At 54.9% G+C, this 21,513-nt stretch overlaps 9 protein-coding genes across 9 annotated transcripts; 3 read left to right on the top strand and 6 right to left on the bottom strand.

The window, feature by feature from the left end:
• Positions 1–354: 354 nt before the first annotated feature.
• Positions 355–1,657, bottom strand: PG997_005999 (thiamine diphosphate-binding protein; the record flags this gene model as incomplete). Its single annotated transcript, XM_066810314.1, has 2 exons — positions 355–392; positions 460–1,657. 2 exons carry the CDS (start codon positions 1,655–1,657, stop codon positions 355–357), a joined length of 1,236 nt encoding a protein of 411 aa, XP_066669237.1.
• Positions 1,658–1,755: 98 nt separating this feature from the next.
• On the top strand, positions 1,756–5,028 carry PG997_005998 (uncharacterized protein; the record flags this gene model as incomplete). Its single annotated transcript, XM_066810313.1, has 4 exons — positions 1,756–1,841; positions 2,799–3,289; positions 3,459–4,672; positions 4,780–5,028. 4 exons carry the CDS (start codon positions 1,756–1,758, stop codon positions 5,026–5,028), a joined length of 2,040 nt encoding a protein of 679 aa, XP_066669236.1.
• Positions 5,029–10,689: 5,661 nt separating this feature from the next.
• PG997_005997 (uncharacterized protein) lies at positions 10,690–13,608 on the top strand (the record flags this gene model as incomplete). Its single annotated transcript, XM_066810312.1, has 8 exons — positions 10,690–10,703; positions 10,751–10,827; positions 11,010–11,297; positions 11,351–11,569; positions 11,741–12,108; positions 12,149–13,054; positions 13,126–13,488; positions 13,564–13,608. 8 exons carry the CDS (start codon positions 10,690–10,692, stop codon positions 13,606–13,608), a joined length of 2,280 nt encoding a protein of 759 aa, XP_066669235.1.
• A 947-nt stretch (positions 13,609–14,555) lies between these two features.
• PG997_005996 (uncharacterized protein) lies at positions 14,556–14,870 on the bottom strand (the record flags this gene model as incomplete). Its single annotated transcript, XM_066810311.1, has 1 exon — positions 14,556–14,870. One exon carries the CDS (start codon positions 14,868–14,870, stop codon positions 14,556–14,558), a length of 315 nt encoding a protein of 104 aa, XP_066669234.1.
• Positions 14,871–14,914: 44 nt separating this feature from the next.
• Positions 14,915–16,246, bottom strand: PG997_005995 (subtilisin-like protein; the record flags this gene model as incomplete). Its single annotated transcript, XM_066810310.1, has 1 exon — positions 14,915–16,246. One exon carries the CDS (start codon positions 16,244–16,246, stop codon positions 14,915–14,917), a length of 1,332 nt encoding a protein of 443 aa, XP_066669233.1.
• A 391-nt stretch (positions 16,247–16,637) lies between these two features.
• On the bottom strand, positions 16,638–17,252 carry PG997_005994 (uncharacterized protein; the record flags this gene model as incomplete). The annotated part of the gene is made up of 1 exon (XM_066810309.1): positions 16,638–17,252. One exon carries the CDS (start codon positions 17,250–17,252, stop codon positions 16,638–16,640), a length of 615 nt encoding a protein of 204 aa, XP_066669232.1.
• A 447-nt stretch (positions 17,253–17,699) lies between these two features.
• Positions 17,700–18,212, bottom strand: PG997_005993 (uncharacterized protein; the record flags this gene model as incomplete). Its single annotated transcript, XM_066810308.1, has 2 exons — positions 17,700–17,778; positions 17,929–18,212. The coding sequence occupies 2 exons, from the start codon at positions 18,210–18,212 to the stop codon at positions 17,700–17,702; spliced, it is 363 nt and encodes a 120-aa protein (XP_066669231.1).
• A 104-nt stretch (positions 18,213–18,316) lies between these two features.
• Positions 18,317–19,475, top strand: PG997_005992 (major facilitator superfamily MFS-1; the record flags this gene model as incomplete). The annotated part of the gene is made up of 2 exons (XM_066810307.1): positions 18,317–18,353; positions 18,589–19,475. 2 exons carry the CDS (start codon positions 18,317–18,319, stop codon positions 19,473–19,475), a joined length of 924 nt encoding a protein of 307 aa, XP_066669230.1.
• A 456-nt stretch (positions 19,476–19,931) lies between these two features.
• PG997_005991 (riboflavin kinase) lies at positions 19,932–20,629 on the bottom strand (the record flags this gene model as incomplete). Its single annotated transcript, XM_066810306.1, has 2 exons — positions 19,932–20,414; positions 20,504–20,629. The coding sequence occupies 2 exons, from the start codon at positions 20,627–20,629 to the stop codon at positions 19,932–19,934; spliced, it is 609 nt and encodes a 202-aa protein (XP_066669229.1).
• Positions 20,630–21,513: the final 884 nt, after the last annotated feature.

Here is a 21,513-nt window from a genome sequence, read left to right as displayed (position 1 = left end):
TATTGTCCTTTTTATTGTAAATACTTCTTAATTGAACAATGTTCATCTGCAATTAGGATCTTTAAGGGCAGTGATGCTGGCTGGTAACGATTATAAGGATAGATGGTAGTTCATTCCGTCCATCCACTGGTCAGGCTTAGTGGTCCATCCCATGCCTACTTTTCGTAAGAGGAACAGCATAACTATGAAACATGCCGCTTCTTCGCACGCTTCATGGCGATATGTTCACGGTCGCTTGGGCAGGAGACTTCTGCTACTGGAACTTCAGAGACGCACAGGTGGAAACTACGCCATGAGACGAAGGTACTCAAAATTTGGTAGAAACCGGAACCGAATTGGACAATAATTCTATCTCTAGTAGTCTAAGAGCTTCTTGATACCTTCGTACACTCCTTTCGCAATGGTTAGCACTCGCAAGTATTTTATATTTGAGAAGCAAGAGGAGGAGGAAATGCTTACTTGAAACATCCGGAATGTTGAACTTCTCATACAACAGCGGCGTGTGTATGCTCCACCCCGCGACTCTCGAAACAGGAGCCTCGAGCCGGTTGAAAGTCTCCGGGTTCTCCTGGATCACCGCCGCAACTTCTGCTCCGATCCCGGCGTTGACCATGGCCTCGTGGACGACCATACACCGCCCCGTCTTCTTCACGCTGTTAAAGACCGTCTCCTTGTCCCAGGGGTACAGCGTCCTCAGATCGATGAGCTCGATGGAAACGCCCAGATCCTCCTCCGCCCGCTGTATCGCCGCATTGCAGGTGTACAACGGCTGGCCGTAGGATATGATCGTGACGTCGCTCCCCTCCTTGAGGACCTCGGCCTTGGACAACGGCAGCTCGTAGGCGCCCGAGGGGACCTGTTCCACTGCCGCGCGGTACAGGATCTTGGGCTCCATGAAGACGACGGGGTCATTGCTCCGGATCGCGGCGAGGAGCAAGCCCTTGGCCTGCAGGGGGCTCCGCGGCATGACGACCCGCAGTCCCGGGATGTGCGTGAACAAGCTCTCGGGGCTCTGGCTGTGGTACATGGCGCCGTGCCCCACGCCCCCACAGGGCATGCGCACCGTCAGCCCGCCCACGCTGCGCCCGCACGCGCCGTCGCGGTACCGGAACTTGGCCGCCTCGTTGACCATCTGGTCAAAGGCTGGGTAGACGTAGTCGGCGAACTGGATCTCGGCGACGGGGCGCATGCCCTCGGCCGCGGCGCCGATGGCGAAGCCCATGATGCCCTGCTCGGTCAGCGGGGTGTTGAAGACGCGGTCCCCGCCGAAGGACTCGGCCAGCTTCATGGTGCAGCGGAAGACGCCGCCGAAGGCGACGTCCTCGCCGAACACCAGCACGTTCTCGTCTTCGGTCAGGGCGGTGGCCAGGGCGTCGTTGATGGCCTGGAACAGGTTCATCCGCTTCGTCGTGCCATTGCGCACCTCGGGGGCCAGCTCCGTGCTCGCGAGGGCGGCTTGGGAACTGTGGGCGAGCAGGGGAGTGGTGGCATAGTCGGTAGGGAGGTTGAGACGGGCGTTGGGCGGGTGTGTTGAGTATCGACGGCGGTTTCGTTGCTGCACGCTGATTACGGCTGGGGTTGACGCAACGGCATTGCGCCCGGCAATCGTTGTCGCTGATGCTTTGGTCAGAAGCCGGAGCGATCTACTTGGTTTCATCTTGTTCATGTGCTTCCGAGTCTATCTCGGCAACGAAGCATGTCCCGAATGTATTGAAAAGAACCCCAATGGACGACGGATGGTAGTAGAGGCTAATCATGGCCGTCGTCGAAAGGGAGGAAACCGAGGCCACCGCAATCTTGGGGTCGCTGGACGCCATGTCACTCGGCTACCCTCGGTGTCGGTATGCGACGGCGGTCGGGTTAGCTGTCAGGGTCAGGTACACCTTTACCCCACGATCCGGCTTAACGCTTACGGTTAGCTAGGGGGAATGGGGGAAAGCCCGGAAAGGTGGTAGCGTGGTAGCGCTGTTATGCTGCTAGGGTACTTATCGATAGCGAGGATAATGCAGCATAACGGAGCGCGCCAGTGCGTTGCTGGCGGGCTGATCGCTGATCGGCAACCCAGTCCAGTCCAGTCCAATCCATGCTGGGGTCGGGTCAATTGATGATCAGATCTTCTGTCTTCTACGAATGCTTCCGCTGTCTATCGAACGAATCGGCGATGGAAATAGCATCCCGTTTTGATGGAAGTGACTTGGCATGCATTGAAACCAATTCACCGCCGTCTTTGGTTTGCCATGCCCAGTTATGCCCAGTTTATGTGTCCAGTTTACCGCCGAGTGATACCAAGGGACGCCGGGACCAATCGTGATGTCGTGATGCTCGTCATAGGCCAATCGTTGCTGGGCCAACGTGGGCCAGCGTCGTCTTGCAGGCTGTGCCAAGGAAATATCCAAAAAGCTGTCCCGCTCCCTGCACGCGCATAATCAATCCCATTCCCCCAGCACGCTGATGATTATTTCCGTAAAAGGCCTACACACCAATTCTGGCCTTCTCATTCTTTGAGACACCACATAATTAGCCATTGTTTTGAGGGAAATTGTTCGCCTAATCGTTGTGCGTTTTGGCATTCCACGGAGTGACGCCCGCCCATGGCGCCACGAGAAGGTAGCACAAGCCGTCATCGCGAGTCTGGCACCCACGATGAAAGGCGCAACGCCCACCGCAAAAGAAGTCGCGGGACCACGGCTCACGACGGCCGGAGTCAGGCGCGGAAGATTCCGGTCCTAGGCCTGCTAAGGGGCCGCTGTCTCTGGATGCTCTGGCGCAACTAAACGATTACAACGCCCACCACCCAGCTCCATCCGAGGAACCCAGGGACCCCAACAAGAGGAGGAAGAAGCGAAGGCCAAAACCACCCCCAGAGGAGGACTACATCGTAGTGGAGGAAGATGCCCCTCTGTGAGGAAGGAACGCCGAAGAAGACATGAGAGCGGGGACGAGGACCGAGAGGCGAGGAGGGCCAGACGGCGCAGAGAAGCGCAAACCGACGACGAAAGGGGAGAGAGCTCACGGAGGAAAGAAAGAAGGCGCTACGAAGCCGTCACGGACCATGAGACGGACCACGAAGCACCCAGGAAGCCGCGGAAACGAAGAGAGGCATATACGGACGATGAGGCGGACCACTATAGGTACGACCCTCCGAGGAAATCGAGGCGACCTCAACGGGCAATGGATTCCGAAGTCGATGAGCGGTCATCATATGAGCAACGACACGTGAGCAAGGACCGGCGGAAGAAGGGCAGAATCGTCAGTGGTGCTATCGTCGAGGAAGGCCGTGCGATGCCAGGTATGCGAGGCGGCGCAGGGAGCAATCACAACAGCTACGACAGCTACGACAGTATTCTCAACGAAAAGGAGGGCTTTCTCAAACCGCGCCCTCCGACGAACAAAAAGAAGAAGAGATGTAAGTGCCCTATTCTCATCCAACGTCTCGGCTATAACTAACTGTGATACAGGGATCGTGGCTGCTGTTGCTCTTGTTGTGCTCATCATCATCATTGTGGTGGCAGTTGTGGTCAGCAAGAAGAATTCCGGACTAGATGACCACAAGAAGTCGAACCTCAACGACATCCCTAAAGACAGCATCCCGCCCGCTTCTCGCGGCACATACCTGGATCCATTCACCTGGGCCGACACTTCCGACTTCAACCTGACATTCACCAAGGAGACAGTCGGTGACTTGCCAATAATGGGTCTCTTCACAGAATGGGACGATTCGGCCTCGGCGAACGACAAGGTGCCTGCGCTCGACAAGCCCTGGGGCGACTATACGAAGAAGCCCGCGCGCGGCGTCAACCTCGGCGGCTGGCTCAGCCTGGAGCCCTTCATCACGCCATCCCTGTTCAACTACGACTCGCGGCTGAACATCGTCGACGAAGGCTCCCTCTGCTCGCACCTGGGTCCCAAGACCTGCGCCGCAACGCTCGAGAAGCACTACGCCAACTTCGTGACGGAGCAGACCATCAAGGACATCGTCGACGCCGGTCTCGACCACGTCCGCATCCCCTACAGTTACTGGGCCGTCATCACCTACGACGACGACCCCTACGTGTTCCGGACGTCGTGGCGATACCTGCTGCGCGCCATCGAGTGGTGCCGCAAGTACGGCCTGCGCGTCAAGCTGGACCTGCACGCCCTGCCCGGCTCGCAGAACGGTTGGAACCACAGCGGCCGGCTCGGCGACATCCGCTGGCTCAACGGCACCGACGGCACCATGAACCGGCAGCGCAGTCTCGACGTGCACGACCGCCTCAGCAAGTTCTTCGCGCAGGACCGGTACAAGAACGTCATCGCCTTCTACGGTCTCGCCAACGAGCCGCGCATGGTGAACCTGCCCGCCGACGCCGTCGTGTCCTGGACCAGCGACGCGTACCGCGTGGTGCGGGGCAACGGCTTCCCGAACCAGATCGTCTTCGGCGACGGCTTCATGGGCCTGGCCAACTGGCAGGGCAAGCTGCAGGGGCTCGACGGCCTCGTGCTCGACGTGCACCAGTACGTCATCTTCAACCGGGACCAGATCGTCTACACGCACCAGAAGAAGGTCCAGTACGCCTGCGACGGCTGGACCGAGCAGACGCAGCTGTCCATGAACCGCGCCACGGGCTTCGGCCCCACCATGTTCGGCGAGTGGTCCCAGGCCGACACGGACTGCGCCAAGCACGTCACCAACGTCGGCTGGGGCAACCGCTGGACGGGCACGTACGACTCGGGCAACGCGACCCTCGACGCCCTGACCCCCGCTGCCCGACCATGGACAAGAGCTGCTCCTGCGACCAGGCCAACGCCGACCCGTCACGCTACTCGGACACGTACAAGAAGTTCCTCAAGATGTTCGCCGAGGCCCAGATGGTCTCGTTCGAAAAGGGGCTCGGCTGGTGGTACTGGACCTGGGACACCGAGGACGCGCCCCTCTGGAGCTACAAGAAGGGCCTCGCGGCCGGTATTCTGCCCGCCAAGGCCTACGACAAGGAGTTCAAGTGCGATACCGACGTTCCCGACTTCGCGGGTCTTCCTGAGACGTACTAAGTTCGTGCGACGGTTGGATAGGGGCTCGGGGGAAAGGTTGGTTGGGAAAGGCGGTGGGCCCAGAGCAAGAACAAGGGTCGATACGAGAATACGTTTGAGAGAAACCAGCAACGTAATGGGCGGCGGCTATTGCATCATGTGCATACGGGGATGAAAGGAGTTTTACGGTCGTCTGTTTGATGAGTACTTAACCGAATGTTAGACGAATGAATTCATGTAGGTAGCATTTCCCCCACGATAATCAAGATTCAGGGTGTAATAATATGCGGAAAACTTTGATATTGAGTCTCGAGTGACCAAACGCAAAATGAGACTACTGAGTAGTGGACTGTCTCGCAAAGACACATTGCTTACCTAGTGTACTGTCGTGTCCCTTCGAAAGGTTTTCGTGTATCTATCTAATCTGCCAAAGTTCTCTCCTTTTCAGTTCAGCATAATGTCGCTACATCTACCGCGTACAGTCAACCAGCACCCTTAGAGCTCGCCCACGATAAGGAGTTTCGTATCGATGATATAAGTACTATATTTGGATTTGGAGCGCAGGAACATCATCAACAATCACAAGGCATGCCCTCCGGACGGTCTTGTTGCGACTTACGGTGAAAGTGACCCTTGCTTTTGCAGTTGGAAGCCAATGTAAAATCCTCGCAACTGAAGGGGTAGCAGTGCTGGGTGCTTAGCGACCTGCGTTAGACTCGTAGTGTTGTAGCATCGTAAACGTAGGACGGACAGCGAAAGCTGTAAGGCTCCATTTAGCCGCATTCGCATGAAGCTCGTAAAAGGGGACCGGCCAATCCTTCTTAACCGGAATTACTCCGTGGTGTGCGATGGTCAAGCACCGCCATGTGGTCAGCCATGCCTACATACCCAACCTCTGTTGATCGAGGGGTACTCTCTCAGAGGGCGAGGCACCGATCCTGGTCCCCTTATCCTTCCTTAGGACCAGCTGACTTGCCGGGGATCATCGTTCCCGGCAACCAACTCGCACTCCAACAATGTTGCGTATGTCAAGGCCCCCCCCCGCCCCACCCCCGGTTTTCCTCTTTCCCAAACTCCCCACCGGTGTGGTTCTTCGCGATCTCGGCTCGCCCCGATGGATTCACATATCTTGCATCTAATATTGCTGATGCAAAGGCGATCTTTGCAAGAAATGAATTGACAACCCCACTGGAAACCCCACGAGCTAACTCGGTGAGGGGAGGGAGGGAGGAAGTTAGGCACTTCTTACCCACCCCTTCATTTGGGCTTTCGTCTAGGTCCATGGCAGGAAGAGCCTGATTTGGCCGTTTGAATAATACGACCCTTCGGCTTTCGGATATGGGTTCCAGCAGGATCGATGCGATCTGCAATGCGCGGCGACCAACTTACAGTGTCGCCAATGCATTGGAGGTGGGCAGGCAGGTAATCATCTAGAATCACCTGAAGAGATATCTGCAGATGCAAGCCACAGATGGCGTTTCGACGTCGAACTGGTTCCAGGGAACAGCGCGCCCACACATAACTCCCCGGAGAGTTCAGCCGTGTGCCGTGGCAGACCCCCACGCTACGAGTCGGCATCCCCTGGCCACCGGTGTCCTATGGATCCCCTACAGAGAAGGTGGAAGATAACGAAGTCCCACGATAAGTATGCGCAGCTGCGTGAAACAATAGAAAGATGCGTGGTTTTTGGCCACCTGACCGCGACCCAGACGAATAGAAGTGGCGTCTCGTGCAGGTATGCATACAAGATGGCGTCCGGTGTGAGAAGAAGATCCTAAAGCCCAGAGTGTCAGCGCGCCAAGATAGAGAGCATAATGCGGTAAAGGGAAAATGGCTGAGAGACGTCTTGCCCACGTCAATATCTCAAAATAGCTGTCAAAGAAATACGAGCTGAAAGGCATCAGAATAGGCTAGAATTCTCAGCTGCTCAGCTCCCTAGGCAATGCGACGCTGGATAATAATGGGTTGAGGTACCCTGCATAGCTGCTAAGAAGGTTGTATTTCCTGAGATTCGTCGAATATGACCACAGCTTCGTAGGTGACCTGTAAAAGTGCCAAGGATGCAATGGCAATTCTTGGACAAGAACTGTCATTGGATGCTACGGTATTTGTTGGGGGTATCCGCATCCTATGAGCAACCACAGATGGCTAACCTCCTTCGTTAGCCACAGCCTGTGCGGTCTCTGCCGTTTAGAAGCTGATGGGCCGACTCGAAATCGGCTGTCAGTTGTACAAGAATCTCAGCGCTCCAAGGCTTAGTCATGGCTTGCTAAGCTGTAATCATGGGTATCTTACAAGCCAACTTGCCCGCTTCTATCGGAAACGTTGACATCATCGGTGGAACATCGAGGGAGCCTGCGCTTCTAGGTGATGTTGTCGATGTATGTTGTGCAGCACAAAGTACTGCGGTATTGACCTTGGCTAGAGCTTTCGTAGCCGGATCCAAAGCTACCCGGTAACACAGAGGCCCGTAGCCGTCCAGGTGGCCACGCCAAGCAACTGTTCCTGGATGTAGAATGCATGCGAGGATAAGGGTCAAAGTTCCCCAGACGGAGCGTTGGCATGCCAGCACAAGAGCCGACGCCATGTCTCGTATAGAGCCCTCGTCACACAACTCATCGTAGCCATCAAGGAGCTTGATGCATCATGTTCCTGGAGTAAGGCTACGTGCAAGACGTTGCGCAAAAGCCGTGGGCATGGTTATTAGTTCAGCCCAAGAATCGGTACCTGGTCCTGTCGTCGCGGATACATTTGTGACCGGTCATAAAACATCGCTCGATGAGGCTCCCAGCTCCCTTCACGCTGGGCAGGCAGTGGCCGCCTATGGTGTTGTCTGCATGGAGCTGTGGCAGCATATGAGTGGCGCCGAAAACTGCAGCTGAGTGGGCGACCTGGCGAGATGGATGGAGCCTGCTGCTGTGATGCATGTTTGTACACAGTACCAGTGCCTTCAATAGATGAACTCGAGCAGATCTCTCGAAGAGCCATGCAAGTGCCTGGGTCGTGGGGTCTGGCATATCTGGGAGGGCAAGACATGCATCTGTGGCGATCTTCATTGCAGACATTGACTGAAGACTGAAGTGGTCGGCGACTTGAGTAACATGTACACACTCCAGAGCCAGATACGTCGAGGTCGGCAGGCAAAACTGGTACAAAGGCAGTCGCATTGAGGTGCAAGTGCTGAATGGGCGGCGATAAACCAGACTGCAGCTCAATCCATGGCAGGTGTGGGCTGGCTGGCTGGCTGGCTGGCTGGTCTTGGGCTGGATGGACGTCATCTTGCACCCCCAAACAGAAGAACCCGAGGGTATTGCGGGAAGGAGTTGCGGGAAGTAAAAGCCGTTACCGTTACCTATCCACGTGGCCCGGAAACACTAATGGCTTCTTCCTAGTAACGCAACGAACATTGATGGCGGGCATTAGTAACGGTATTAAGAGATCCCCAGTATTGACGGGCGGTGGTCGATCTCATTTGTCGTCGGAGCCGTTGCCGTCGGGTATCAGGTCGTCGATGAACTCGGGTCAGATGCTTGGGTCAAGTGAGCTCTCCCCCAAAGCCGCCTCGGCTAGTCTACATACCAGCACAGGCAGGCCTGACGATCTGATGTGGGCGCTAAAGTGAAGGTGGTGTTGTCACAGCACACACCACACATCGGCATGAGGTTGGATGAGAAATCAAAAATGCGCCGAGGCCTGTGACAGAAGCCATCAATACCATGTACATCGACCGCCCGGTGTAAGCTGGCTGGGCCTCGTCGCTGGCAAGGTACATGCTCATGCTGCAGTGTGGATGTGGTGGTGCTGACTGCTGGGCAATAGAATCTCTAGTTGTACAACAGACTTACCTAACAAAGCAGGGGGTGCATTGGATGCGCTGGAGAGCGATTAGGTATTGATTAGATAACGACCCAGGTCTAATATGTCGAATTTCTTCAACAATCTGAGTCATTTCTGCCATTGGGCGGATACTGATGGCAAAGGCGGCGGAAAGAAAAAGAAAACATGGTAATATATTTCCTGGCTCGAAAAAGGTGCTGTGCTGGTAAAAGTTGATGGTAGAGGTAGGTACGTCCAGATCGTGAACTGGGTCAAACTCGGCTTTGTACCGAACACAAGCACGATCGCTGTACCCCAAAGTCCATCCATCCACCTGCTGCGCGCGACTATACAATCGAGTACAAGCCTTAGCCTAGCCTTACCTCAGGGGGTCGTGATGTTCCATCAATAGATGCAAGCGCACGCGAAGCTAGAGCAACCTGGCAGGCGATCAGTGACCTTGGGTATTGATTGCGTAGCTGGGCTGGCTGGCTGAGCGCCGAGTATGGTGTGCTTGGCAGCAGAGCAGGCGCATGTAGGCAGGTAGCGACATGGAACCCTCTCCAAGGCGAGGAAAAAACCAGACCCCGCACCTCCACAGTCCCTGTCGACTCGAACTTGAGGAGCTCCATTCCTTGGAAGGTTGGAAGGTTCCACCATCGACAGTGCCCCAATTCATTGACCTGGGTTCGCCCACCGCACCACGAGACTCTCTACATTGGGACTCAATACTGGGACTGCGTACTGAGCCTACGTCAGTGCAATCAACATGTAGGCACCTGTGCATCGTGATTTGGGCGCCATTTGAAGCATTGGGCCCTTCTGGCGACATCTCGAACTGTTGCAGCCGTCCGCACACTTCGGAAAGCCAGCCAGCCAGCATGAACTGAGGGGCAGGGAAGAGGAAGCATTGATGGAAGAGTGCATGCATGTACATCATCAGACAGTAATACTTTTACTCATACCAAACAGCCGCTGCCCTCGACAATTGGCGGATGGGGCAGGTCCAAGTCCAGACAGTGAAAATCCATGCTTGCGCAGCCAATCACGCCTGCACTTTGTTTTTTCCTAACCTTGTCACTTGCACCTGGCTGGGCTGGGCTTGGTTTTTTGGCCGGGTCTATTGATCTCATCTGAACTACTACCTACCAGACCTACTGCTACTTACGACTATTACTACTCCCACCACCTAGCCTAGGTAATCGCTCCCAAATACCGACTCCCTTCGACCGTAGTTACACGAGACTGCAGATCCCCTCAACTCATCGTTGCTGCGACTGCCTATCTACAGTTTACTGCCTGTACTGGACTTTCTCAAACCCAATTCGCTTTTTCTCCACAGAGGAAGAGAGAGGCATTTGCGATGCAGACGTGATTGCGACAAACCCACACCGCGCGCGCCGAGAACCCTGCTGCGAGAGCGAGAAAAAAAAAGATTACCCATCCCGACTCTTACAACCATTTGCCTTGATTCAGCAGCTCCCCCACCTCCGCCGATTCCCTCCTCGCTCGATTCTGCGTCTACAGACCCCCGATGCGAACAGGTCTAGAAGTCGCGGGTAGCTGCAGAAGCATCGACCATCCCGCCTACCACCCCAGTCAGACCCCCCAGTGCCTTATCCGTCGACGCGTGACCCCTTGAACGGACGGGAAAGAGTTGGGAAGAACTGCCATCGAATAATCATAATCAATATATTGTACCGGGTACTTCAGCCTGCACCTACCGACGGCGGAGCGGATACAACCGTCCCATTTCTCCTCCCACGAGCAGCCCGCCACCCAGTAGGGGCCCAGACGCAGGTCGCACAGCGAACGCCACCGTATGCGCGGGTAGGAAACCCATTGGCGATATACATCTGCTTGGCTATGAATACGAGAGAGTGCGTCGTTGTTGCGTAGTGGTTGTGCAATACTCTGGAACACGCAGATTATCGCGACCGACCGCGCTTGATCTCGAGGGCAACAAGGCTCAGGAGGGCCGTGGCACCGCGGGACCATACAGCAGTTAGTACGCCAAGTCCCTGCCTTCTGCCTCTGCTGTAGCTCTGTTTCTATTTTGCGCCGCTGGATACCTGCCTCTGGGTACACAAGATACAAGCAGCCCGCTGTGCGCCAACCTTATTGGCTTGCATACGTCCAAGGAGCTTTTGCTCACTGGTCCACGCACGTTATCCACTACAGCCCAGCTTGCGCTTCCCAAGCTGCATCCAGAGGCGGTGGGGGATACGTACAGAGACCGGGGGACATTGGCCAGGGCATCTCGGGGCGCCGCTGTGGCCTTGATTGGGATTTCCAGAGAGCCCCCAAGTACGAGCAGCTTGCAGTTGGAAGCGTGATCCCTGAACCTGACGGTGACACTCCTGCAGCAGCTCGCAAGCTTCTTCTATCGAAGAAGGTGTGGTTGCGCCACGCGTGTTCGAGCTGGGGTCTGCGCTGCAGCGCTGATCGCAAAGCTCTCTTGAGGCTGGATCCGGGTATATATAAAACTAAGACACGATGCCGGGCGACGTTGAGACGAACGGGGCAGAAGTCTCAGATGCCATGTCTGAGAACGAGTACGACGACCTTGACCAAAGGTTGAAAGACGAAAACGACAGAATGGCCGAGCAGACCACGTCTCCTGAGCCAGGCACCGAAGGATCCGGGGAAGTCAAGAAGAAATATGACCCCAAAGATCCTCATCGTCCTCGTCGGAAGAAAGCCAGGCGCGCTTGTTATGCTTGCCAAAGAGCACATTTAACTTGTGGTAAGAAGATCCCCATTTTATAGCACTCGTATGATGGTCGTATGACTCGGCGTCGATTGAAATCGCACTCCGTTTTGGCGTGCTCAATCCATTGCATTGAGATGCCTCCGACGAATTTCGCCGTGGCAGCCCCTCACTTGAAGCTAGTCTATTCTTACTGACTCCATGCAGGAGATGAACGGCCCTGTCAGCGATGCATCAAGCGCGGCCTCGCGGACGCATGCCAGGATGGCGTTCGCAAAAAGGCCAAATACCTACACGACGCCCCTCCAGAGGCTCTAAGGCCCGTCCTCGGCCCTACATACAATCCCAGCGTCGTGAGCAAAAGTTCCAATGGCAGACATGGCTCAACCTCGACGCCGGATTCTTCCTCCTACTTCTCTCCGACCACAACCTCCCAGACCTACCCTATCTTTACTGGTGGCCAACATCCGGTTTCGTCGTTGCAAGACAACATGACATTCAGCAACCAGCAATCACCTGTTTCGTCTTCGTTCCAGCAAAGCAGCTCGCGGCCGACTCAAATGGGCGGCATTCAAGTCCCTACGCCAACGAGCGAGATGAACAGCTTTTTCGCAGGCGTTATTCGACCCGAGCAATCCTGCCCTCTTCAATTTCGACTTGGAGGGCTTGAACTTCGGTAGTCACTATGGTGCCATGGAGTTTGGCATCCTCGGCCAAATGGCTTCGGGTAATGCAGAGACACCTCCTCGAGACTCATCTATATCTGGGCCTCCAGGGGCTGATATAAACTACGGGGGAGGCAACCACCTGTACGCAAACGGCATCAACCACTTCAACCAATTGTACGACAACAATATGGTGGACAGTTTCATGAACGCAGATCAGAATGGCAACGGCATGTATAATCAGGGCAACCTACAGCATGGATTGCCACATGCATATGCTATCGCCGCAGCTGGCCCAACGCCGACCAGTCTTGCAAGTCCTGGGACGGATAATACAGCGAGTCCGCAGCCAACCAACTTCGGGTTTGAGTCTCCTACCACTGCCAATTATACTCTTAGCAACTCACAACATTCGTCGAGGCCGCCTAAAACCAAGACAGCTTCTAATGTGGCTAAGTTTGGTACGCAGTCCATACTTGGAAAGAGACAGCGCGACCCCTCGGCCATATACGAGTCGGTAAAGGAGCCCTATCCGTACCTGACGGGGTTCCATAACCTGATCGCATTTGTCAAGCGGCGATTTTCCCCCAACAAGACGTTACGAATTGCGAAGTCGTTGGCCAGTATTCGACCGTCCTTCATTGCCTGCACTCGGCACTTGAACCGACAGGATTTGATCTTCATGGAGAAGTGCCTGCAAAGAACCTTGTTCGAATACGAGGACTTCATGGGGCACTGTCCAGCTCCGACAATCGTCTGCCGCCGCACCGGTGAAGTTGCCGCTGTGAACAAGGAGTTTATCGCACTTACTGGCTGGACCAAGGAAGTGGTGCTTGGCAAGAAACCTAACCTGAATGTCAATACTGGGGGTCGCCAGCCCCAGGTTCTGCCAAGGGCGAGTTGACGCCTCAGCTGCAAGCCCTGCAGCCCGAACCCCAGAAGACTACCGATGGCAACCCTCAACCTGTCTTCATCGCAGAGTTGATGGACGAGGACAGCGTCATTCAATTTTACGAAGACTTCGCGCAACTGGCATTCGGCGACAGCCGTGGTCACGTCACACGCAAATGCCGCGTTTTGAAATACCGCACTCAGGAGACAACCGAAAATCTGGGTTCGGATGAGGCGCCTCGTAAGGACCCGCGCAGCAGCATTCTAAGTAATCGGGTGACTCGGATCGATGGCGAACACGGCATCTCCAAGATCGAGAAAGACGGAAAGATGGACTGCACTTATTCGTGGACCATCAAGCGCGACGTATTCGACATTCCGATGCTGATCGTGATGAATGTAAGTCCCCCTCCCAGTATCCCGTATTCTTGCATCATTGCCTGAAGACCTTTTATCTGACTTGTGGTGACACAGTTCTTGCCATGTTACTACCGAAACCAAGACCAACTGGCCATCTAATGAAGGAGAAAAAAACTATTTGGCCGACATACGCGACTCAGGCGACATAGATTCATACATATCCCCCCTGGTTTCTTGATGATTGGGACGAGATACACATGCATGGGCGGCGGCGTTCTTTTGGAATAGAGCTCGAGGATTTAAAGAGCTCTTCTCTCACATCCGGGAGCTGGTCAATTGCGCGCTTAACTATTTGTTTTACCATGCCGGTTCATAAAGTAACGATCAGAGCATGGCCTATACCCGGTGCGTTGCCTGTTCTAGTAGTAGTAAATGTCCAAAATGTGCATTGGATTTTGACCGGGAAGAACTGAACTTGTTTGCCACTCCCAATATGTTGTTGTCGCGTGACCACGCTGCTTGAGACAGACCGTGTCTGATCTCCGCTTTCATCAGCTAACCCACAAGTGACCTAACGCCTTCAAGTTACTTACCTGCTTGTTTAGAGAAGACCAGCCTCTGAGGCTAATCGACCGCCGTCCATTAGATATCCTCGCTAACGCCCATTATGGAAATAAGGCGGACGACCCCTGACCTCCACAGTGGGAAATTTTGACAGTCGTCCAGGGAAGGCAAACGGTGGCTGCATATATAGTATGCGAACCGAGACACACGTTCATGTTCGGAAGCCAGTCCACAATCACAGACGCTTAGGGGCGGCTCGGATAGTCCCCTGTCAACACTTGCTTTTTCTCCTTCCTTTTTCTTGGATGTGCTCTGTCAGAAGAACGGTTATTTGCCAATCAAAGACCTCGTTCAAGCAGAGTAAGTTGATCAGCCAAGATGATCGGGAACTTTGTGGCGAACCGCTATTATTCGTTCCTTGGGTGCATGCATGAGACTCCCGGCTCCCTCATGTCGAAAGGGGGTCTGAACATGTGGCTACCGAAACCACAAGGCTCCTTAAAGGATTCGGTCAAGATACTATGCGACTTGGGTTCGCATGATCAAGTTTTCGGCAAAGCACCAAACTCGGTCCGGATAATGTCCGCCAACTTCCACGCAGCCATTCGCCGGCCGTCGTCGTCATCGGCATGCTGACATAGCAGGTTCCAAGGCACAATGTTCAGGAAGGGACCGGCGTCTGGCTCCGCCATGGCCCGGAACACACTGTCCATGCCGTCGTGTTTCTTGAGGCTGTCGCGGAGACGGAGCAGGACTTGGTTCGTCGTGTTGTCGCACGGGTCACGTTGCCCGGCGAATTCGAGCACCAGAGCGGCTATGCCGGCCGCCATCGGCGTCGCGACGGATGTGCCTGTCATGGCCTTGGTGGAAGGAACGTCTAATCCCCTATTATCGTGCCCCTCTACCGCCGTGATCCAGGCCGAAACCACGTCGACGCCGAGGATGGTGAGGTTCTTTCCGCGCTTGGCCGGGGGTTGGTCCCTTGCGCGGAGCCGTTGTGGTCGGCGGCGTGCATGCTGATCACGTTAGCCATCCTGGCCGGGAACGACATCCGACGCCTGGTTCCGAAGTTGTTCGTCGCGGCGAGGACCAGGATCGGCTTGTTGATTGCTTTCTGGATCGCATCCTCCAGGTCTCTTTCGTGGACCTCAAAGCCGAATGACAAGCTGATGATGTCTACATTCCATACTTCGCAAGCGTGCTCAAGTGCCTGTTCGCGAACGAAAATTAGTCGCCTGGCTTCACGCCTTTCGGGAGGGTGGTTCATAGTATACAAGTATGCACCTACCTTGATAATTGCTGGGACGTTCGGACCTTCCCGCTCATCTTTGGCCACCCTTGCGACATAGACGTCGGCCTCGGGCGCGACCTTCCGGATGACCCCGACGCAGTGCGTCCCATGCCCGTCAAGGTCCATGCATTTATTAGTGCGGTCGGGATCGAGGAAGTCCTTCCTGCTCTTGATGCGGGGGTTTTTCCCGTCGACGATGTCGGCCCGGTTCTTATCCCAGTGGTTGATCTGTCCCATGTGTATCCCGGTGTCGAGCACGGCCACCTTGACCCTCTTGCGCGCGCCCGTCCGCAACGGGGCCAGCAGTGCCTGGGTTTTGGCCTCCAGGTCGCGAAACCACGAGTCCACCCCATAGGATGACGAACTTCCTTCTTTCGAATCGTATAGTGCTCCTGCCGTCCCCACGAACTGCGGCTGTTTGAACCTCCCGGGGAGAGAATTGCGTCTCGGTCGGGACGCCGGTGGATTAGAGGGGTTATCGGAGGCGTTCACTGGCGCAGGTGGTTCGGGTGTTTTTGCACGCTGCTTGCCTGACTCCAAACGGTCTTGCTTTTCATCTGTCGGCTTTCTGGATGCGTTTAGCAATTCCGGAGGCTGTTTCGTCTTCGTGATGGTAGGAGAAGACGCCTGGCTCTTGGATCCATGCGTGCCAGCCTCCCGAAGATGCTCCTTTCGGCTAGGGCTCCTCTTGATGCTGTGGCCATCCCCCTTGTCTGCCTGGCCTGCGTTGTGGTCAACTTGAGTGGCACTAGTAGAGCGGCTCTCTCTGTGACGGGGCACATGTAGATGTTCGCCTGTGCTCTGCAATACGTTGCCGTCTGGTGGTGATTTGGAGCTTGCTCGCTTCTCTTGGATAACAAGGGGCTTCACTAGCTCAGGAGCAGAGGAATGGGGTGGCCTATTGCGCGCTGGCGACGTGCCCCGAACGCCAGTATGTGACATCCTTCTGGTCCTTTGTCCACCCGCAGTTGCAGCCACCTCTTCCACTCGTATCTCTGGGTTTCGAGGCATGGAAGAGGTGCTGGAGTTTCTGATATGCGACTTTTGGTTCGCTTCCCTTATTCTCCCCAAATTAGCGTGGGTATTGGGACTGAGGCGTGGTTTTTGGCCATCTTTTATAAACTCGTTGGCCGCTTTCGACTTTTTCTCCATTTTGGTACAATGTTGAAGTAGTGACTCAACCTCGAGAAGATGTTGATCAATGCTGTTCCCATTGTAAGTTCCCTTCCCTGCCCCGTCTTTCCCAGGCCCCGCAGACTTCAGTGATGTCAAGGACGATTTGCCGTCGCTGAACAGTTCTTGAGCCTTGGCATACTCTTTGAGCCGGTAACAATCATCTCCCAAGGCTACACGGGTCCGAGCAATATCTAACGGTTCGACTCCCCTTCCCACGAAGTTGCCTCTGCAAAACATCTTCGTGGAGCTCTTTGGCCTTGGCCCGGAGGTGGTTGTCCTTCTTCCTATCTCCTAGCGAGAACCAGCAGGTGGCCAGCTCATACCCCGTCCGCAACGTGCAGGCATGGTTTTTGCCGAACGAGGCGGCGTCGCTCAGCTGAGATGCATACACTCGCTCGAAATGCGACGCGGCCTCTTCCATCTTACCCTTGTGCGTGAGGTCACGAGCCAGGTTGAGCTGCGCCGTGTGGCGGCTCGGAGACGTATCTCGGGCTTCCTTCCGAGCTTGCCAAGCGGCAAAGTTGACCTTGATGGCCTCGTCGAACTTGTTTACCTGCGCAAGGAGGATAGCGAGGTCTTCTTGATACGAGACTGTCATCTTGTGGGCAGCACCGAGGCTCTGGTTGCTCCATTCGACAGCCTCGCGCAGGAGGTTCTCGGCCTCTTCCATCTTGCCTTGGCCAAGCAGTTCGTCGGCTCTGGAGTGTTTGTTGAGCGCGACATTGCACTCCTTTTTCAGCTTATCGGGGATCGCAAAGTCCAGAGAAGGCATTGTCGTCAAATCAGCGGTTTTGGAGTTAACTTGTTCGCTCCTGCCATTTGAATGGATGATTTGCCCGAGATCAGTGATGACTGGCCAAGCCAAGACTCTGCCTTCGCTGCCTGCTTACAGGGCCCTCACCCCCTGCCCTGCGCCCCATGTCAGCTGCAACTTGCTAGGCCCGCATCGGAAGCAACCCATGAAAGAAGCAAAAAGCAATCTACACATTTACATACGGAGGGCGGGGATCTTTCGTGAGAGCGCCATGGGAAGTTCCAAGGAAACCTGTGTTGTAGAGATGGCAATGGTCTATACAATTCGACCTATTCTCCCTAAAATACATATAAACCATGCCGTTATATTTTGCCATTCTATTTTAACATATTGGTGGCTTTTGTGGCAACAATGTTGCATCTTGAAACCAAGTGAAAACCTTTTCATTGTGATCCGTCGCTGCTGTCAACCATCGTCGGTCGGCGTATAGGCGGCTGCCGCAAGTTCTTCATCTTCATCCGGGTGAACATGAGGGTCTTTTCTCCTGTGCGCTTATTTTCCGTGACCCTGAGTTTCTCGGTCGCCCCCAACGTCACCCTCACTGCCAGCCCAGGTTTGTAATCATTTGGAGCACTAATGAGATGTGATTCGATATCAGCTCTGTTTCGCTCGCTGGGGACGAGGCCAAACTCACAATTCCTGTTCAAAAACGGACGATGAGTCCGACGACGACGAAGAAGTTACCGACATGCTGGTTCTGGCAAGATGCACCAGGCGATAGATGCCGTAACTGGTGAGGATGACGAATACGAAGAGGACGAATATCGGCGTGATGATGTCGCGAAACGACGCCTGGTGAGGCGCCTCATTGTCTGCTCGTTTGCGAAGAAATTGACCGACTTGGTACCGGAACTCAAAAGTCGCGCTCAAGCCAGGAGGGTTTTGTTCGCCTATATGTCGATCTGGCGATATAATCATGACGACGGATAGACATCGGCATGATCGTGAAGTCAATTAGCGACAGTACAAGGTTGATAAGTCTACTGGTCCAACAACGATGCTACGAATAAACACAGCAGGCAATGAATATACCCAGCGCCATACAGTCTGCGACTCCAGGTCAGTTGCTGCAGCAATGGATGCCACACCGTCCGAGTCTGGCCGATATGACCCATGACAGAATGCTGACATGCATGAGGCCGAATGGGGACCACACACACCGCAGCCAAGCCAAGCCCGGCAAGGATGAATTGCAAAGCAGCCGAGATCCCGACTGAAAACTGCTTCACCGGATCCTCGAGTTGAACATACCTGCCAACCAATAGTTGACTGATTTGGACTGATGGGTTGCAAGGTCTACTATCTGGCGCCGACACGGCATGTGCCCCTGATGGGCCCATTGCCCTGGGGAACATCATAAGCGACCCGAGAAGCCCGGAGATTGCGATCAATTTCTCGACCCCGGCGACGACATCAGCCCTTGGAAATCTGGTCGTACACGAGGCGGTCGAGCTTGACCAGACGCGCACGCTGGACAATAGCAACAACGTCCAGCCTTCCGTCTGGGCCAAGTTCCTCAGCGGCCTGGTGCCAGGCCTCGGCGACATCGGCGGCGAGGCCGGCGTCCGCGCCGCCTCCGGGAGCACGTCCTCGTACTCCTTCGAGAAGATCGTGACCCGGGAGATCTTCCCCGACCTCGAGACCGTGCGGACCGCCTTCGGCGACGAGCAAGTGCAGCAAAGTATCAAGAAGCGGCACTGGCAACTGAGCGTCTTCATGATCACGGGCGTGCAGATCGCCTACGGCGCCGAGGTCTTGTTGAACCGGGCCCGCGAGCGGGGCGTCTACTTCCAAACGGGCGTGGACCTGACGGCCGCCACCGGCGGCGTCGCGCCCGTGTCGGTGGGCGCCGGGCTCGACACTTCCTCGACGAGCTCGCAGAGTCTCTCGACCAAGTACCAGAGCCCTTTGTCTTCGCGTACCGGCTGCGGCAGATCATGTACCGGAGGAAGAAGGTGGAGAAGCAGCGGGATGATACCAGGGGGAACCTCCTCGGGCTTCGAGACGAGGATGGGGATCCGCGTCCTAGCACCCACGATGGCGGGGTCTACGAGGTCCAATTCAGCGGTCTGGATCAAGAGGACGAAGATGTTCCGGAGATATTCGATCTTCGCACGGAGGATATTGCAGCTCCGGAGGGGGATATTGGCGAATCGCATTTCCGCAGTCAGAGGATGCTGACAGTGATGATGAGTAAATCCCCCGTCTGTCCCGAGGCACTACACTGGTCAAGTGTTGCTCGACATCGACATATGTCGATCATCGCGCTTCACTGCCAAGCTTTCTCGAGACTCAGAATGAACCTTTCAAACAGAATATTGGAATACAATGCTTCTTGGCTGAGAACCCCTTACAATATAGCATATGCGCTGTAAAAGGAGTCTAGGATAAGAGGCTGTGAGTTTCATGGGCCAAATCATAGGGGAGGACCGAAACGGAGTGATTCTATCTTGAAAACACTGATCTAAAACGCTATGTATGGCAAATCAGTAAACATTCCGCCTGTCAACTCTTCTAATTCCATGAGAACTTATGATTCGAATTTGAATATATTTCGCTTCTGCTGCTTCTGCTGCTTCTGCTGCTTCTGCTGCTGCTGCTTTTGCCTTTTCTTTCCTCCGCTATACTTTTTTTTTCTTACGCATTGTCCTCCCGGACCAGCCAGCTCCCGTCCAGCGAGCCGGTGCCCTTCCCGACGACGCCCTCGCGCGGCGTCCAGGCCGGGCGGTCGAGGCTGCGGCGCGCGACCTCGCAGTCGATGTTGATGTCCTCGATGAGGGCCTCGACGCCCGCGTAGTTCTTCTCCTCGCGCACGAAGCCCAGCAGCAGCAACCGCATGGGCGCGCCGTAGAAGTCCTGCGCGAACTTGTGCAGGATGTGCACCTCGGCCGACCGCTTGCTATTGTTGTAGAACGGGTTGTAGCCTATCGACATGACCATGGGGAAGATGTGGTATTTTGTGGAAGAAGAGTCGCCGTTGCTGCTTGAGGCAGCGGGAATGTCCGGGTGGTTGGCGGGGAGTCGGAGCGCGGCGTAGCCGAAGTAAACTCCCGAGGTTATGTTGGCGATCCATGATATTTGCGACTCGTCGACGGGCAGGTTGGCGGTAGGGATGCCGAGCTGTGGTTGTCAGGCGAAAGCGCTGTTAGTTTTGCTGCTGGTCCTTGTCTTTGCCTGTGGCAGCTGGGGGCGCATCAGGGCGCACACACCTCTTTGGAGCCGCGACCGAAGCCCGAGATCACTTCGCCCTCCATCTGAAGCGGGTACGGAGCCTCGGGGCCATTGTCGGAGCAGACTATGCGAGGCCGCTCTGATGCTGCTGGTGTTTCCGCCATGACGACTGACCGGTCTGCAGACAAGCTTGCTTGCGACGTGAAGGTGTAGATGTAGTGATCGGTGGCGGTCTGGTCCTATACTAGCACGTGTTTGCGCAAGGCAGGCGCATATAAGGCTCTGTTTAGTGAACGTGAAAAGAAACTGTTGACTAGTATAAGACAAAAAGAAATCTATATGATTGAAAAAGATGACTCTGGCTGGCTTGACTTGGTAAGCGTCTATCATATCACCAATCGTTTCCGAGGCGCATAGCGTAGTGGGGGTTTCTAGAATGACAACATTGAATTGAGGGGCAACGCTTATCTTCCCCCTGGAGGGTCTTGCTTGCGACCATACGACCATACGCTGCATCTGCTACCCGCTGTGGGCCGGTGGTCTCGCTATCACTTCTTGCTCCTAAGTCGTGCTATGAGATTCAGGGCAAACTCTACTGTTCCAACTCCTTCATGATACTTACTTGACCTTGGTGCTGGTTATGCGAAGTTGCAATGTCTTCTGGTGCCTCCCTCGACCGGTCGCCATGGAAGTCAATTGCTGGAAGCGCCCCACGTTCCCCTGAATATGCACGTACTTTATACAACGCCTGGTAACTATCCCCCAATTATATATTTAAACACCGTAATTCCAGGGACATAGTCACGTAAGAGCTCCTCAGCAAATCGGTACAAATCGAGTTGAGTACAGAAATATAGACATCGACTGATATGTTCAACAATTGTACCCAGATTTGTCCCGAGGTCGCGCGCAAAATCGCCTCCCTTTTGTCTATCCTGATATGCACAAAATGCTAGCCATGTGGCGGTTCTCTCTTTGAAATAGGGAAAAACATGACAGGAGACGTCCCATATGGGATTGTCTACTCCAACAAGCTATCGTAACTTTG

Source organism: Apiospora hydei (assembly GCF_038363865.1).
Source record: "Apiospora hydei strain CBS 114990 chromosome Unknown utg000005l_segment0_segment0, whole genome shotgun sequence".
Taxonomy (NCBI): Eukaryota; Fungi; Ascomycota; class Sordariomycetes; order Amphisphaeriales; family Apiosporaceae; genus Apiospora; species Apiospora hydei.
The sequence above is the reverse complement of the archived record's forward strand: the minus strand, read 5'-3'. Positions and strand labels throughout refer to the sequence as shown.